Below are 16,578 nucleotides of genomic sequence, written 5' to 3'. Positions count from 1 at the left end.
TGTATTTTCATATATCTGTTTGACATTAATTACTTAGATGATTTGAGTAAACGAAAGTCTATTGTTGAGAATTATATCCAAAATGACATTATGAAGAGTTTAACTCAAGAGGTAAGAATTTCCTTCGTATTTGAAATTATTTTTGTCCTTTGCTATTAATGATATCAACTTCAATTAGTTCAAGTCGCAATGCACCATGAGGATAAGATATCAGGATTAAGTATTGATGTTCCATGATGATAATAGTTGGGTTTGAGTCCTAATTCATTATGGCCTAACATGCCTTTATATTGATAAAATATTGGGTTTGAGTCTCAATTCATTATGGTCTAACATGCCTTTATATTGGTAAAATATTGGGTTTGAGTCCCACTATACCATATTGATGATATAATGATGACTAAAGAAAAATAATATATTTTTCATGAAAAGCCATGAATATTGTCCCACTTGATTTGCTCCATTCTTGAAGTGAATGTGGTAGCGGTGCATAATAAGTCTAAATTGAGACAAGTGGTTGAATAATAAACGTGGGCATTCCAAAGATCAAAATAATAATAATCATCACTATGATTATGAAAGGAGAACAATAAGTGTTCTCAAAATAGTCCTTCAAAATGTGAAGGCAATGTTTACCATCAAATTGATATGAAAAATAATAAATCACGCCGTTGATTATGATCCATTCCTTGAAGAGAATGTGACTTGTGATAAGCATTGAGAATGCAGACTCATTCCTAAAGGTGAATGTGGCAATATGTGATAAAAGTAATGAATAAAGACATGCAATGCATGATTAGATGAATACCACACAACTCACATCTACAGGAGGTTTGAGTGAAATAAAGAGAATAAATATTATTGTGTGGTTACATATATATGTCATTTGTCGCGTACATGTGATATGCCAAAAAAAAAATTATTGCGTCTTATAAAAGGTTATTAAAGGCAAAATTAAAGCAAGAAATAATATTGCTTATGATGATTTTGACCATGATAATTTATTATGATATAATTTTCTCCGTGAAGGAGACATTTACCATATTAATGGTGTGACAAAAGATCTTGTAGTATAAAAGTTGTTAAGAGCTCCGAAAAAATTAAGTTGTTACTACCCGGATGAATAAAATTATTCATGACATTGATATTGTAAAGTCTCAAAAGAAACTTTTTGAGTTTTAAATGTACAAGTCAAAGTGATTGGCATATTGAGATTATAAATGAAAGGAATATTGAATATCTTCATATTTCTATAATCATAACGGGTAAATATGAAAGATTACCTATTTTTTTTCTATTTGTACTACACAAATATAAGCATGATGATGGAATCATATGTCACAAGTAAACTAGAGGTTTACTGAAATAAATATTAGTTGGCATGACTGGTTGACCATCTCGGTTCAATTATGATGCGAAAAATTAATTGAGAATTACACTGGCATATATTGAAGAAATATAAGATTCTTCAAGAATTCTCTTATGTTGCTTATTCTCATGATATACCAGTTAAGGTTGAAATTGGATCCCTTAATTTACGGAACGAATAAAAGGTGATAAATATATGTGCTCAGTCACCTGCCATGTGGACCGTTTACTATTATGTGATTTTAATAGATGCATCTATTATATGGTCACATGTGCATTTGTTATCAACTTGGAGTTTGGCTTTTGTAAGATTGATTGCTCAAATTATTAGAGAACAGTTCCAAAATATAAATTATGATGATTTATCGTGATAATACTGGTTTAAATCCAACTTGGTTTAGCAGAAATTGTATGCCTCCAATTATAGCTAAACCATTGGTTATGAGAACAAAACTGCCAAAATAAAATTTGGTATGTGATGTATTATTTAATATGCAACAGCATGTGTACGCATCTAGCCAAGTTATGATAAGCTCTCCCTATCACAATCGGTTCAGGGTCAGGAATCAAATAATTTTCATCTAAAAATATGAATGTGTTATATGATTTAATTGTTCCACCACAATGCACAAAGATGGATCCCCAAATAAGGCTAGGGATACGTGTTGGTGATCCCAACAATAAGGGGAGAAAATAAGCAACTGAAAAAGTAATGTATGTAATGAATTACTATGAGTGCATCTAGATCCTCGTTCAAGAAAATGTGAACTTGCAGTTCAAGTGATAATTCATTTGTAAAATATTGCCAGACGTATTTGCTGACCCAAAGCTAAATGTCATATCCAGCTGCTAATGCTCCAAATAAAATAAAGTTTATAATGAATAGAGTCTATGGCATGCATGAAGCATAATAGACTAATTGGTTCCAAACATAAAACTCCTTGAAGAAAAAGAGGAGCAAATGTTCAAGATGGTCATAATAAGGAGGCAAGTGCTCTAGAAGAGCACCACGACATAACACTTCACAAGACCTCATGGGAGAGGCTCGGGTACTTGAAAATAATGAGATAAAGAGATCTCAATAACTTATGTCTTTATTGGGTAATAATAGAATCGATATAAAATAATCGTCGACGATATTGTTAATATAATGTAGCGCTCAATATTATTAATACTGACGAGGATCTTGAGCACAAATCTGTCATGAAATTTGGACAGATAAATGATTGGCCAAATGAAAAATACGCAATAAAAATTGATTTCACCTGAAAAATATGAAGGTGGATGGATAGTCCCAACACCCGAAAGTATAAAGCCAGTGGAAGTATAAATGTGTTCTTGTGCGAAAAAAAAGGTCAAGTCGATAGACATAAAGACGACTTGTGTCACAAGAAGATTTGTAAATATCCTGGCATTGATTATATAGAGACATGTTCTCCTGTGGTGGATGTAGTCATTTCAGGTTTTAATCTGGCAATACATAAAAAACTTGATATGCGTATAATGAAAATCATTGAAGGATTTAAATTGTTCTGAAACATATTAATGTTTCCAAGAAATTTATTAAATAAAGTTTCAAAAATTCTTATACGGATTGAAATAATTAGGGCACATGTGGTATAATCGCCTGAGTGAGTACTTATTAAAAGAAGGGTACAAGAATGATTCAATTTGTCCTTGTGTCTTTATAAAAAGATATGGATCTGAATTTATTATAATCGTCGTGTATGTTGATAATTTAAATATTATTGAAAATCCTGGGGAGCTTCCTAAAGCAGTAGACTGTTTAAAGAAAGAATTTGAAATGAAAGATCTTGGAAAGATAAAATTTTGTCTTTGTCTACAAATTGAGTATATAAAATATGAGATTTTTGTCCATCAATTAGCATACACTAAAAAGATTTTAAAGCGATTATATATGGATAAAACACATCTATTGAGTACCTCGATGGTTGTGAGATCACTCGATATAAATAAAGATCTATTCCGACCTCATGAAAATAATGAAGAGCTTCTTGGTCCCGAAATACCATATCTTAGTGCAATTGGTGCACTAATATATCTTGCTAACATTACAAGGCATGACATAACTTTTTTCAGTTAATGTCTTAACAAGATATAACTCTGCTTCTACAAGGAGACATTGGAATGGAATCAAACACATATTGCAGTATCTAAAAGGGACTACCGATATGGGCTTATTTTATGGCAATGATTGCAATCCCAATCTTGTTGGTTATGCCGATGTTGGGTATTTATCTGGCCCACACAAGGCTCTATCTCAAAAAAGCTATATGTTTACATGTGGAGGCACTGTCATATCTTAGCGATCGACTAAGCAATTAATTGTGGCTACTTCATCTAATCATGCTAGGATAATTGCTATTCATGAAGCAAGTCGAGAATGTGTATGATTGAGGTCTATAATACATCTTATTAGAGACAAATATGGTTTGAGGTGTGACAAACTACCCACAATTTTGTATGCAGACAATACAATATGGATAGCCCAATTGAAGGGAGGATTCATAAAAGGAGATTGGACAAAGCACATTTCACCAAAGTTATTTTTCACACATGATCTTCAAAAGAATGGTGATATCAATGTGCAACAGATTCGTTCAAGTGATAATATGGCTGATTTGTTCACCAAATCTCTACCGACATCAATCTTCAATAAACTAGTGTACAAGATTGGGATGCGAAGACTCAGGATGTGAATTGATACTCTCATCAGGGGGAGTTAATACGCGTTGTACTCTTTTTCTCTTACAAGGTTTTGTCCCACTGGGTTTTCCTTGAAGGTTTTTAACGAGGCAACCAAATGGCGTATTTCTAAACATGTGTACTCGTTTTCCTTCACTAGAATTTTTTTTTCCATAATTTTTTTTTCTAATAAGGTTTTAACGAGACACATTATCTATGGACATCCAAGGGGGAGTGTTATAAGAAAAATCAAATTATGGTGTATGTCTACTCTTTCTCCATGATCTTCTCAAATGCTTAATGACATAATCGATGACATATATATTTCTATACTTAAGTACATATTAAATGACATATTTTTCTTCACTTTTCATGCATATATAAAGGCCTTGTATTAGATAGGAAAAAACACACAATTGAAGAAGAAATAAGAATCTCTCTTCTCTTTGAAGAAATGAGAATCTCTCATCTCTTTCACTCTATATCTCTTATCTTATTTTTTCTTGTTATATATTGTTACTTTGAGCTATATTTTATAACATAACTCAATTTTTATACCGTAAATTTTCATATACCTAATTCTTACCAAAATTCTGCAGTGGGACCGAATTACTTCCCCTCTCCTTTCCCCACTATAAAATACTCTCTCCCAAGTATGGCGGGAAAAGAAACCTAAAATCCCCAAATCATCTTTTCAGTTTTCGCCAAACACAGAGTTGTTTCAATGGCGGAAATAGAGAAGCAGAAAGACAAGGACAAGGAGAAAGTACCACCAGCAGCAGCAGCAGTACAAATCGAGCAAGAGGGTCTGCCCAAGACTATCGTACGCAGGCTTGTGAAGGATAAGCTTTCCCAATTATCCACCGATACTGATATCTCTCTTCTCCGCGACTCTCTCCTTGCCTTCTCCGAAAGCGCCCGCATTTTCATCCATTACCTCTCCGCCACGTAAGCTCTTCCTGGGTTTTGCATATTAACTTCAATTTATTCCTTTTTCTAAAATAAAATTCCACAAATTCCCCGGAAATTATGAAAAGAGTACTGATTGATTTGATGTGAAATTAGGTGTTTTTGAGCTCTTTTGATCCAGAATTTTATAGAGTCTTTACAAAATTAATCCTTTTTTTCTGATTGATTGTGATGTTATTGAGGTTCATTTTTTTTTTTTTAAAGTTGAAATTTAGGATTGTTAATTGACTTGAAGTTGGCTTGTTTTGGGACTTTAGTTTTTTTCTGAAATTTTGTGATCTAGGATTTAATGTGGTTCTGTGTATTGGCTATTCTTTTACTGGTTGATAGTTAAATTTTGTGTGATGTAGTAGGGAGACCCTAAAAATTGGAAATCAATGAATATAAAGTGATCGGTTGTGGATCTGAGCAAACAATAATTAATGGATTGGTTGAAGTGGAACATAAAAAGGCATGCTTTGTGTTGGCAGCTGAGAAAATGGAGAACAAATTGGATTATTGTCGGTGGATGTTGAAAGAAGATGGAAAAAATGTTTTCTTTCTCTCTTTTATAATATTCCAGTTCAATGAGTGAGCTCATTTGAGATGCTCAATTGCAGTGCTAATGACATATGCAAGGAGTCTAAGAGGCAGACGATAAATGCGGAGGATGTGTTCAAGGCTCTTGAAGAGATTGAGTTTCCCGAGTTCATTGAGCCTCTCAGAGCTTCTCTCGAGGGTCAGTTTCTTTTCACTGTTCTAAAATTCTTTAATGATTATGTATTTTTTCTCATGATGTTGAGTACGTTTCCATCTTAGGCCTACAAATCCTTTTATTCACAAATTCTTACAATCACATGTCATCTTTGTGGTCAGATTTCTGGATTGTTGTGTGTATTTACTTCTTATATATTTCTTTCAGCATTAAGAGAACACGTGCTACAGTAATGAATAGTATATCACTTGGCAAACCAAAGTGTTGATAACAGTTAATCTGATTTCTCTTATTCTTCTTATTGCTTGAAAGCATTAGCAATATCTTTCTACTAAAACTAAGTTATATCACTGAACTAAATTTGCCAGAGGCGGGCTAATGAAAGATGATTGGCTTCTTCACTTTGCCATGCAAATACAGCTGTCGAGTTAAATATTACTCCCTCTATCCCATTTTATGTGCCACACTTTCCCTTTTAGTGTGTTCCCAAAAGGCCAAAAGAATGACACCTTTGGCAGGTTATGTAGCATGATCAGGTGTATGTAGGGGTGGGCGTTCGGGCAGTTCGGATTGCATATGAAAATTTCGATTTGGATTTTCGGTTTTCGGATTGAAGAAATGACAATCCAAATCCAATCCAAATAAGTTCGGATTAGATCGGATTTTTAAGTTCGGTCTTGGATTAATCGGTTTGGATATTTTGGATTTTCGGTTTTGAGTTTATAAATTGAGATGTTTTTTCTTTTTACAAAAATGAATATCCAAATAAAGTACTCATGTTAAATGCCTGAAAAGTTCCTCATTCTCACCTTAATCATCCAAATGAAATATTCAAGTAATGAAATTATTATCCAAAGAATACAATAGAGACATTAATACGGCCGATAAGAAGTAGAAATAGTAAAATCATGTTCAAATAGAAAGTATTCTCATAGTAACTTAGACTACTTAGTAATTAATATTGAATATATGAGATACTATCTAATGGGTAGGGTATTGAACTTGTACTATTGACATGGATAATGGACTAAATATAAAGTATAAGAATTTCGGATTTTCGGATATCCAAAAATTCAAAGTACCAAATCCAATATCCCAATCCGAAATCCAAAAATTTTAAAAATTAAATCCAAAATCCATATCTTAACCCGAAAATCCAAACCAAAAATCCAAAAAATTCAGATTTTGGTTTGGATTTGCCCCAACTATGCCCACCCCTAGGTGTATGATTACCGGATAGCTTGTTTAGGTCAACAGTTAAGCATATTTATACTAGTGACTAGAAAATTCTTTGTCCTTTGTTTTCCTAAAACCAAAGCTGCGCTACAGCCTCATCAAGTTGGAGGATGGCACTTGTTGAGGTCTTCCTGAATAAGATGGGATGTTCTGTGTTTGAAACTCTTCAATTTTATTTTAGTAACATGGAGAAGCTAGGGTACCACGTACATTAGTTCAAATAGATTAGATCACCTTGCATTACTATGGGAAGTTGGCGTTCTGGCTTTATCTGAAACCTCTCTCCCACCCAAATAAAGAAGGTAGAAAGAAAGACCGGAGTATTAATATCTATGCACTTCCTCGTTGCTACTCACACTGCAAAGAATCGTTTAATTTTTACATATATTTGGTTAAAATGAGAAATAAAGGTCGGAAATGATCAGCTATGCCAATTCTGTTGTGTTAGGGCAAAGAGATTTGAAGGTAATGAATAGTTGGTGAGGAGTATGGCCAGATATTGTTAGAGCCATATCAGAGGAGTAGATGACTAGATGTGTATCAATACACAGGTCTAAAGCCAATACAAAAGGTTGCTAATGATGACTGTTTTTGTCTTCCGACGATGGCTAATTATTGAGGAACAGAAATGTGAAACAAGGTTTCACATTAAGCTTGTTCAGAGGTACTCTATTAAGGGTCAAAACAACAAAAAGAGCTGAAATTAGACAATAAATGCTCATAGTTGTTTCTATCGGAACATATTTTAGGTCGGGGATAATTTTGAGAGTTGACAGACACACTAGCTCTCTTTACCTTGTACAAGTTGAGCATAATGTTGCTTATTGATCGCTGTCGCTGATCTTGTTATCGGTCTTAATACCAAGTATATGCAAATATACAAATTAACAACTTGTATTTTTGTCTCACCTATCCAGGACATGCAGTGAGTATTAGAACCAATATGTCCCGACTTATTATACTCAAGTATTTGAATATTTTTTCATATGAATTAGAAGGAAAAAACTATTTTCCATTTTTTGTACATGTATGCAGATATGTATGTAGATATTCTTCTCATCAGTTATGCAATTTATCTGATATTTCACACAATCAAACCTCTTTTACTCCCTTTTTAATGGAATATATAATCATCACCTCATTGAATCTCCACTTTAAACTATAATGAACCATCAATATTTGTAATTCTACCTTGTCTGGGATCATCTTTGATTCTAATTGGTGTCCTAGTTCGAGATACCTCTTGTGATAAGCTTCAGAGAGTCAGAAAAGTATCATTTGCTTGTCATGCATTTAACATCCTTAAATGGTAAAATTCAGGGAACTCTGTGCAGTCTCGATATATGTGTGATAAGTGATAGATTATTGTTTTATCTGCGCTTAGTTATCTGATTACATGTGAGGCACTATGATATCAAAGAATGTTTATTGTGAATGAACTTACAGCTATCTTTGCCTTTATGTTTTCTTTCTTTTTGCAGTATTCAGACAAAGGAACTCTAAAAGGAAGTCAGGATCATCGAAGTCCACAGAATCTAACAAAAAAGCGAAGCTGAAAGAACCTGTGGAAAATGGGAAGGGCAAGATGAAAGAGCAACCCTCTGACACTGAAAATGAAGATGGACAAGCTGGCGAGCAACCCTCTGATAATGAAAATGAAGAGGGGCAAGCTGCCGAGCAACCCTCTGATAATGAAAATGAAGATGGACAAGTTGAAGGCGAGGATAGTGCTGATGAATAAGGAGATTATTGCACTTGCATTCTCTGCTAGGAATACGAGTAGGAGGTTGTCCTATCTATTAGACATCTTACTCATGCCTTGTTATCCCTCAAACTCTGTAATCTTGGATGCAAAATGAACAAACAGTTAATAGAGTTATGTTACCGAGCAAAATGAAGATATTTGGGAATTTATTGTCCTTTCGTCCATCCTCATGTTCAGTGTGTTTCTTTCTGTAATTTCGCGCATTTCTTTTTTTTTTTATTACATTTTTATTTGAGATATTGTCCATTTGTCCTCTGGTTAAGGAATGCCCACATGAGTTCGTCAATGTGTTCAAACACGGAAAAGATTTTCATATAGGTAATATTGAGCTTTGCTAAAGTGGCACGTTTAAGCCCATAGTTCATTCTGGTAGTTTGTGAAGATTACAAAAAGCTAACAAAAATACATCTTATATTGTATTTGAGATACTATCTCCTCGTTGCCTCGATGCCACCATCGATTTCCTGTTCTGATCCAATGCTCATTAATCTCGTATTTTATAGACAAGTGATTGCTGATTGTGTTTTTCATCTGTAATATTTTGTTTTCATGTTGGAGATACAGTAAGGCAACTACAACTTGCAAAAGTGATAAGTAACGTGGTATAAGAGTGAGTTTATTTATCTCTATATTTAATAAAATACTTAGATTTAGAGTTGAATCAAAGCTATTTATAAACTAGGAAAGTCCTTGGCTTCCCGGGAAAAAAAAATTAGAAATAGCAAGATTTACAACTTATAATTGAAAAATAGTCGGAGTTTCAAAAGTAATCGAAATTTAGCTACTTTTTCTTCAGGTAAAGATAAAATCTAAACAAAAACACCCTTAAAAATCCGGAAATATTTCAACATAATATGCTGGAGTTCGAATTTTTTACATATGAGATTCCAACATAATGTGCTGGAATTTCATAATGTGCTAGAGTTCAACATAATATGCTAGAAGTTTATACGCAGGAGCTCCATAATCCAACATATTATGCTGGAACTTTTCGTGTTTCAGCAAAATAGTGGCGATTTTTCAATAACTTTGTAAACACTGGCTATATTTCAATTACCAGTCCAAAAACTGGCTAGCCCGTGTTATTTTCACTGCTTCCCAATGCTACATTCAAAAGCCAAAAAGGACTTTCAATATTAAGGAACGAATCAACAACAAACTTAAAAGGGCATACAACTCATTTTCTTAACATAACTGGCATGACTACCTTAGTAATTAAAGGCGTGATTGCAAGTAGTTATTGGATGTATTTGTGAATTAATTATAATTTAAGGAGTATAATTTTATTCTCTAATTCACAGGGGGGAGGGTAAAGAATTTCTTGTGATTAGGTACTGAATCACTAAGGTGACTAGAGTTTAGGCTACTATGTGATACTTCCTGTCAAAATTACTAGCATATTTGCAGAACAAACAGCTCTGCAGATGCGACTAGAGATAGTAATTCAAAAGAAACTACAACCACTTGAAATCAACACAGGCTCAAAATGCAGTAGTTACTGCACTTCAAATAGGAAATGTTCATTTTTCTCACCTCATTGATAACTGCATGTTACTCCTCCTCAGGCTGGTAATCCGACTCTGAAGCACACATACAGAGAAGCTAACCAATGTAGCTGACTAACTAGCTAAGGGTGGAAGCAAATAGAAAGTTCTTAAGAGCTCAAAGCTATATCCCTTTCCCCCACCCTTTGCATCTAAATATGTTGTTAAACGACTCCCTGGGACCTATATTCCACTTTTAAGTCCCTCATAACAATTGAAAGGAAGATCTCATAAAACTGTTCCCAACAGGTAAACGAGAATGGTGTTCAATTTTGAGCAACAATCATATTATTGTGTACACCTTTTTAACAATAAAACAATGTGACTAACTAAAACACTATAACAGCTTTGTCCTTCAACTTACTGAAGACAGGCAACAACAGAGGGAGATACACAAGCATGCTACCTAATTCCTACAGTTTAATTTCTCATTTTCTTAAAAGTTGGTCAAGAATTTACTACGACAAAAGTAGAAAAAAGTACACCAAAACTATGAGAACTTGGTCATCTAACACGGGTGAACAGGAAGCATCAACATTTCCAAATAAAAAAATAGAGACGCTAAAGTTTCTTTAACCTCATAAAATACTTCCAAATAAGGAGACACTGACAGTAGGATTGAGCCATAATAATTGCCGCAGGAAGCATCACTGAATTTGTGTGCACAGAACGTAGAATGATTCTTCACTATTGTTTAACAAACATTCAAAGGGGTGAAGCATACAAGAAGACTAGTATTTATTCCTTATACAGAAAAGTTAAGATGAAATGAAAAGGAAGAAGTAAGGATGAATTCATCCACAAAATCATCAGAGAGCCCAAGACTGGTAATTCACTCTTTCTCCAACTTAAACCTTCATTTCTCTGCTTTCTCCACCTCCTCCTCCTCCTTCTCACCATACCGGCGCTTAAACTTTGCAATCTGACCAATACTTTGAGCCATTTGACGCCTTGCTCTAATGTGATAAACCTTGCCTGTTTGGTGTATTTTGGTCATCATAACATGCATCAATCGTCCACTTTGTGTCACATAGGATATCCATTGCATTTGAGGGTGAATTCCTTTCTTCATTTTCCCTGGAAATAGACCTACAATTCAGTAGCAATACAATTTCCCTTCCGAACTAATTCATGTGATACAACAAACCTTCTTTTATTTGGAATAGGTAACAACAAATTAATCAGCAGCACAAAGTGCTGGAAACCATATTTACAAGTTACCAAAGATAGCAAAATTTAGAAAAACTATATACTGCTCGGCCTACAGAGATTCTATGACTTCTATGAGAGATTCAGCTTCATCTGCATACTTCTCTTTACACTAAAAGTACAACAACAAACCCAGTGTAAACACAAAGGTAGGGTCTGGGGAGGGTAGTGTGTACGCAAACCTTACCCCTACCTTGAGAAGGTAGAGAGGCCGTTCTTTACACCAAAAGCGAAATAACAAAATACAACCAATCTTTTCTGAGTCAACGAGATTCTTTCATATGAGAACTCATTTAAGCTTTCATCATAACAATGTGAAGTAAGAGGGCTTTTTCACATTACTCCTGGCTATATGTTTATGGCCTGTAAAACCTTTTAATGAAGAAAAAGAGATCGGGGCAAAGAAGACACTATAAAAGGTGAATGGATAAATTTCGTAATTTCGACTGTGTCATGAAAACTTCTGAAGAGTAAATTTTGAAAAGCAAAGTATTTTCTTCTTTCAAATACTACTGTCAGTAAATTTCTCCCTAATCCAAAAACAGAGCATCAAAATTTTGGCTTTGACCAAGTGAAAAATGGGGTTGATGGTGTTGGCTAAAAACGAAAAAAGGCAAATCTCAAATTTTACTGGTATGAGAGCTCTACTATTATACTCAACAATAAACTTCTGCAACTTTCAATCAGTTTCTTGCCCATAAACAAAATCGGTTTTTACAGGATAGCTAAGCCACAAGGTAAACGGTGCTGCCAAAGAACTGAGATGATGCTAATTCCCAATCTATCTACAGATAATCAATGATTCAATGACATCAAAAGCAGACTGATCTAGATGATGTGGTTCTATCACTAGGGAACTGTGTGTACTTTCCACTAGCCTTGTTCGAACCAAAATACAATGTCAGATACCCATTCCCACAACAACAGCTAGTGGAAAATTCTGCTTTGAAAAATCTATTTGGATGATCTAATCACACAAACAGTCATCCTATCCATCGCCTATTTGACATATAACTAATTTCATATGGTCGAATGTGCAAAGGAAATTGCAGTTGTAATCGAACTAGCAATAATTATTGTTATGATAAAAACCCAAAATCATTTTAAACAGACAAAAACCTAGTATTCTATTATCCTTGCACTTAAAAATTCCAATATTTACTGTTTTATGCACCTATATAGTAACATAGTATGTATATAACAATCAGGAAGAAATGAATGAGCATATAAACAGAAAAAAACTAATGCAACATCTGAAGAATATACAGAAATGAAATCTTCATACGGCATAGAAAGAGCTCACGATTGTCAAAAATTTAAAAACCTAGTAAACCCTAACAATACAACAAGGTACAGCCACTTCACGTACACAAGCGCATAGCGGCATATATATATATAGAGAGAGAGATGAACAGTGGTCTCACCTTGTTTATTCAGGTCGGAGAGAGAACCTAGAGAGAGAAAGAGAGTGATACTTTGCTGCGTTTTGGGGGTTTTACGTTTTCGGAAAGGGCAGTATGCGGGCCGTTGTTCAGTGGACCAGCCCAACATTTTCTTGGGCCTAGACAAGGCCTTTAAGAGGTTCAATTGTTTAGAGAGGAAAATGTTCAAATTTGTCCATGTAATGGCATGGTATGACAACGCATGCAGAGAATTGACAATTTTTTAGCCTTCTTTTACGTTTGGCAAAGACAACCCAAAAAAATTGATATTATATAGTCAAATCCTAAAAAAACCTAGTTACTTATTATTCTCTTTCTACGTATCTCTTCTTCTCTCTCCCCATATTTCTTCTTCAATCTTTTCTTCTTTTCTCTCCCCGTAATCTTCTTAAAGTTGTACAAAACCATTATAATCTGGATCAAGTAAAATGAAAAACAACACTAGTAGACGCAAAAAAAACCATCAATCAACTGATCTCTCTCAAAAAAATCACCCAGTAATTCAAATTATAAAAATATATTCCATTGAAAAGTTTGTTGAATATACCATCAGATCCTTAAATGATGAAATACACAACCTGCAGGGAAGAGAATTTCTTTAGCCTCAAGTTCAAAAAATACTACAAGACAACTTGATTATGGTTTTTCAGTCAATGACCTTAATACTGCTATTATGACATGAATTACAGATGAAAATAGGCTCTACTCCGAGACATTCCCTCTTCTTATCCTTTTTTTTCAAGAGGCAATTTCCATTTTTTTTAATTGTGAAAAAATGTATGATTTTGAGATGCGTATATCACCATGTATACATTCATGTATATTCTATTATATCGTGATATACATTATTAGATTTGGCACTATAAGATTAAATCGAAATCAAATCGTCCAATTTGATTTTAAGAGGGCGAAATTCATTCTGAATAAACTTACTTCATTTTGTTCTTGATCAAAGAAGGAAAATAAATTTTTGATAACATGTTTAGAGCAAGTTGTGGGAGTAAATAAATTTTTGATATACATTTTAATATATAAAGAATGAAAATAAATTTTTGATATACACAAAGAAGGAAAATAAACTTGTGATATTTATTTTGGCATACACATATTCGATGTGTTATATTGCAATATATAAATAGTACAAATATTTTTATTGTGATATACATTGATAAACAATAAATTTTAAACAATTATAATTTTATATTTTAGATAAACAAAGAATGAAAATAAAATTTTAATATACATTTTGATATACACAAAGAAGTAAAAGTTAAGTTGTGATATACAAGTTTTTGTTGTGATATATATTTATTGGTTATCTGATGCCAATATTTATAAGTAAGACTTTTTTCTGCTAATTATATTGGTAAGTTGTCATACCAGGCCAAAACCCCTTCTGAAATAGTCTAAATTTGCATTTCATTAATCAGTAGAGTCGTTTGCGTCTTTGCCTTCACAAATGTAGCATATATTTATCCTTATTAACTAAAGGTCTACCATATTAATTAGTCTTTATTCGTTTAGATTAGCAGAAAAACATGTGATGTGGCTAAATAATTAATCTCTTTTCTCTGACAAAAAATGACCAATAAAGTAAAACTAGATAGACAGTCAGATTTTTTTTTTTTTTTTTTTTTATAAAAATAATTAAAATGACTGTTGATGCTCATTCTTACCCCTATCAATTATAAATTAATCTCGCATAACCCATCTTCCTTACCCTTTATTTCTAAATCATATGAAAACTTGCCAAATTAATTAAGAATTTAAGTCTCTACAATGTTATTTGTCATTAAATTTCAATCATGTTTCTTCTAACTCGGGATGAGAAGAAATTTGGCAAAGGAAGAAATAGGAGTTTACCTGCTAAAATAGTATTGTATACTTTAAACAAATTTTTAAAAAATATTTTAAAACCATTTCATAGTTTTATTTTTTCTAATATGTTGACATATGGATTCATCGCAAGCCTTATCATAGTGGTTCAACGGTTATTAATTGGCTACCTAGGAATAAAATTAACATAATTCCTAAAGCATGAAAGTAACTATGGCGTTAGAGAGAATCGGAAATCTTTAACAGTAAAAAATTTAAAATATTTCTAAACTCTTAAAACTCTTAAAATCTTTCTACATATTTAAGATGTTAATGGGGAAAAACGGGCTTCTCCAATGCACTCCCTAAGTGTATCTCTCAAGAGATGGCACTCAAGTTTCAATTGTGTTTTACTCTTGTGCACTTGGCTCTAAGGCTATTTTTCCAACTCTTGCACTTTACAACTCAAGGAATTTCCTTCAATCTCGTTAAGAATCAACAATTCAAATGTCACCAAGTATATTCTTATTATCGATTCGGAGTGGAGTTTATGGCAAAACAAATAAGTACAAAAACTAAACAAAGAACAACAATAACAATAACAACAACTCAGTATAATTCCACTAGTGGGGTCTGGGGAGAGTAGGTGTACGCAGACCTTACCCCTACCCTGGGTAGAAAGGCTGTTTCCGATAGACTCTCGGCTCCCTCCATCCAAGAACTCTCCACCTTGCTCTTGGGGTGACTCGAACTCACAACCTCTTGGTTGAAAGTGGAGAGTGCTTATCAATAGAGCAACCCACAAAGAAGAATCAAGAATATCACAACGAAGCTAGAGGAAAAAAAACACAATAGTAATACCACGACACAAATTTGCACAAAAGACCTAGATAACAACTAAGTATGGACTAATACTTGAAGTAATTTAGCCTAGAAGACAAGAATACATAAGAAATATGAAATAGAAAATTATTTTTCCATAATAGATCAGATACCAATTGATATGGAGCATAAATTTTGAAGCAAGGAATCAACTCAAAAGTCCAATTTTTCATGAAAAATTCGCACTAACAAAATAGCTCAATTTTGGAACTCAAAATTGACCCCTAAATCATTATTAAATCCCAAAATTGGAACCTAATATAGTAACCCATGAATCAAATAACTCAAATCCAAAGGTGGGGCAAATATTCGCACAAAATAAGCTCCAAAACTCAACTTTCGCACTCTATATCATGCTAAAATTTCAGCCGCGAGGATGGGTGAAAAAGAAAGCAAAATTTTAATCCAAATCAGCTCCAAATACTCTCAAATTTAAAACACAACCTTACAACATCAATACAAACAGACCCAAGTAAAACCTAATTGAAACAAAACTCTCCTTTGCAAAATCTGATTTTCGAACCAAGCTTCAAAAGAGCTTCAATGGAGTTTTCTTCTAAATTTTCCAGCCACTATATTCAAACAAGTAATTATTCAAAGGTTCCAACCATAGTACTAAGCCCATGCAACAACTTCCACACAATTCCAATAGTGTAATCAGTAATTCTTTTTATTTTTTATTTTTTATAATGCAACTCTTATACGTAATGGCCGATTTTCGAAAATCTTGCACCAAAGTTTCGCTATTAACAATTTAACAATTTTCAATAACAAATAGCACTCCATATCAATGGTTTCACTCAATACAATAGTCAATAATATATCCACAACAATGATTTTTTTGTTGGATATTATTCTTCAACTTTTAACCCCCCAAATGAGTATTGTTTGGATTTCAACTCAACGGATCAGCTGAGAGATAATTGGCTCAGCTCTGATTTAGCTTTC

General features: G+C 33.4%; 1 protein-coding gene across 1 annotated transcript; it reads left to right on the top strand.

Annotated features, from left to right (window-relative positions):
- The first annotated feature begins 4,676 nt into the window (after positions 1-4,676).
- Positions 4,677-8,902, top strand: LOC107808429 (uncharacterized). Its single transcript, XM_016632954.2, has 3 exons — positions 4,677-5,022; positions 5,643-5,761; positions 8,455-8,902. The coding sequence occupies exons 1-3, from the start codon at positions 4,799-4,801 to the stop codon at positions 8,712-8,714; spliced, it is 603 nt and encodes a 200-aa protein (XP_016488440.1). The 5' UTR covers positions 4,677-4,798; the 3' UTR covers positions 8,715-8,902.
- Positions 8,903-16,578: the final 7,676 nt, after the last annotated feature.

This window comes from Nicotiana tabacum, chromosome 9, assembly GCF_000715075.1.
Source record: "Nicotiana tabacum cultivar K326 chromosome 9, ASM71507v2, whole genome shotgun sequence".
Classification (NCBI taxonomy): Eukaryota; Viridiplantae; Streptophyta; class Magnoliopsida; order Solanales; family Solanaceae; genus Nicotiana; species Nicotiana tabacum.
This window is presented reverse-complemented; position numbering and strand designations above follow the sequence as displayed.

Excerpts from the sequence above, each read along its gene's own strand:
- LOC107808429 (XM_016632954.2), top strand. The coding sequence starts at position 4,799 with ATGGCGGAAATAGAGAAGCAGAAAGACAAGGACAAGGAGAAAGTACCA. Across the intron at positions 5,023-5,642 it reads ATCCATTACCTCTCCGCCAC|TGCTAATGACATATGCAAGG; the intron begins GTAAGCTCTTCC and ends GCTCAATTGCAG. Across the intron at positions 5,762-8,454 it reads TCTCAGAGCTTCTCTCGAGG|TATTCAGACAAAGGAACTCT; the intron begins GTCAGTTTCTTT and ends TTCTTTTTGCAG.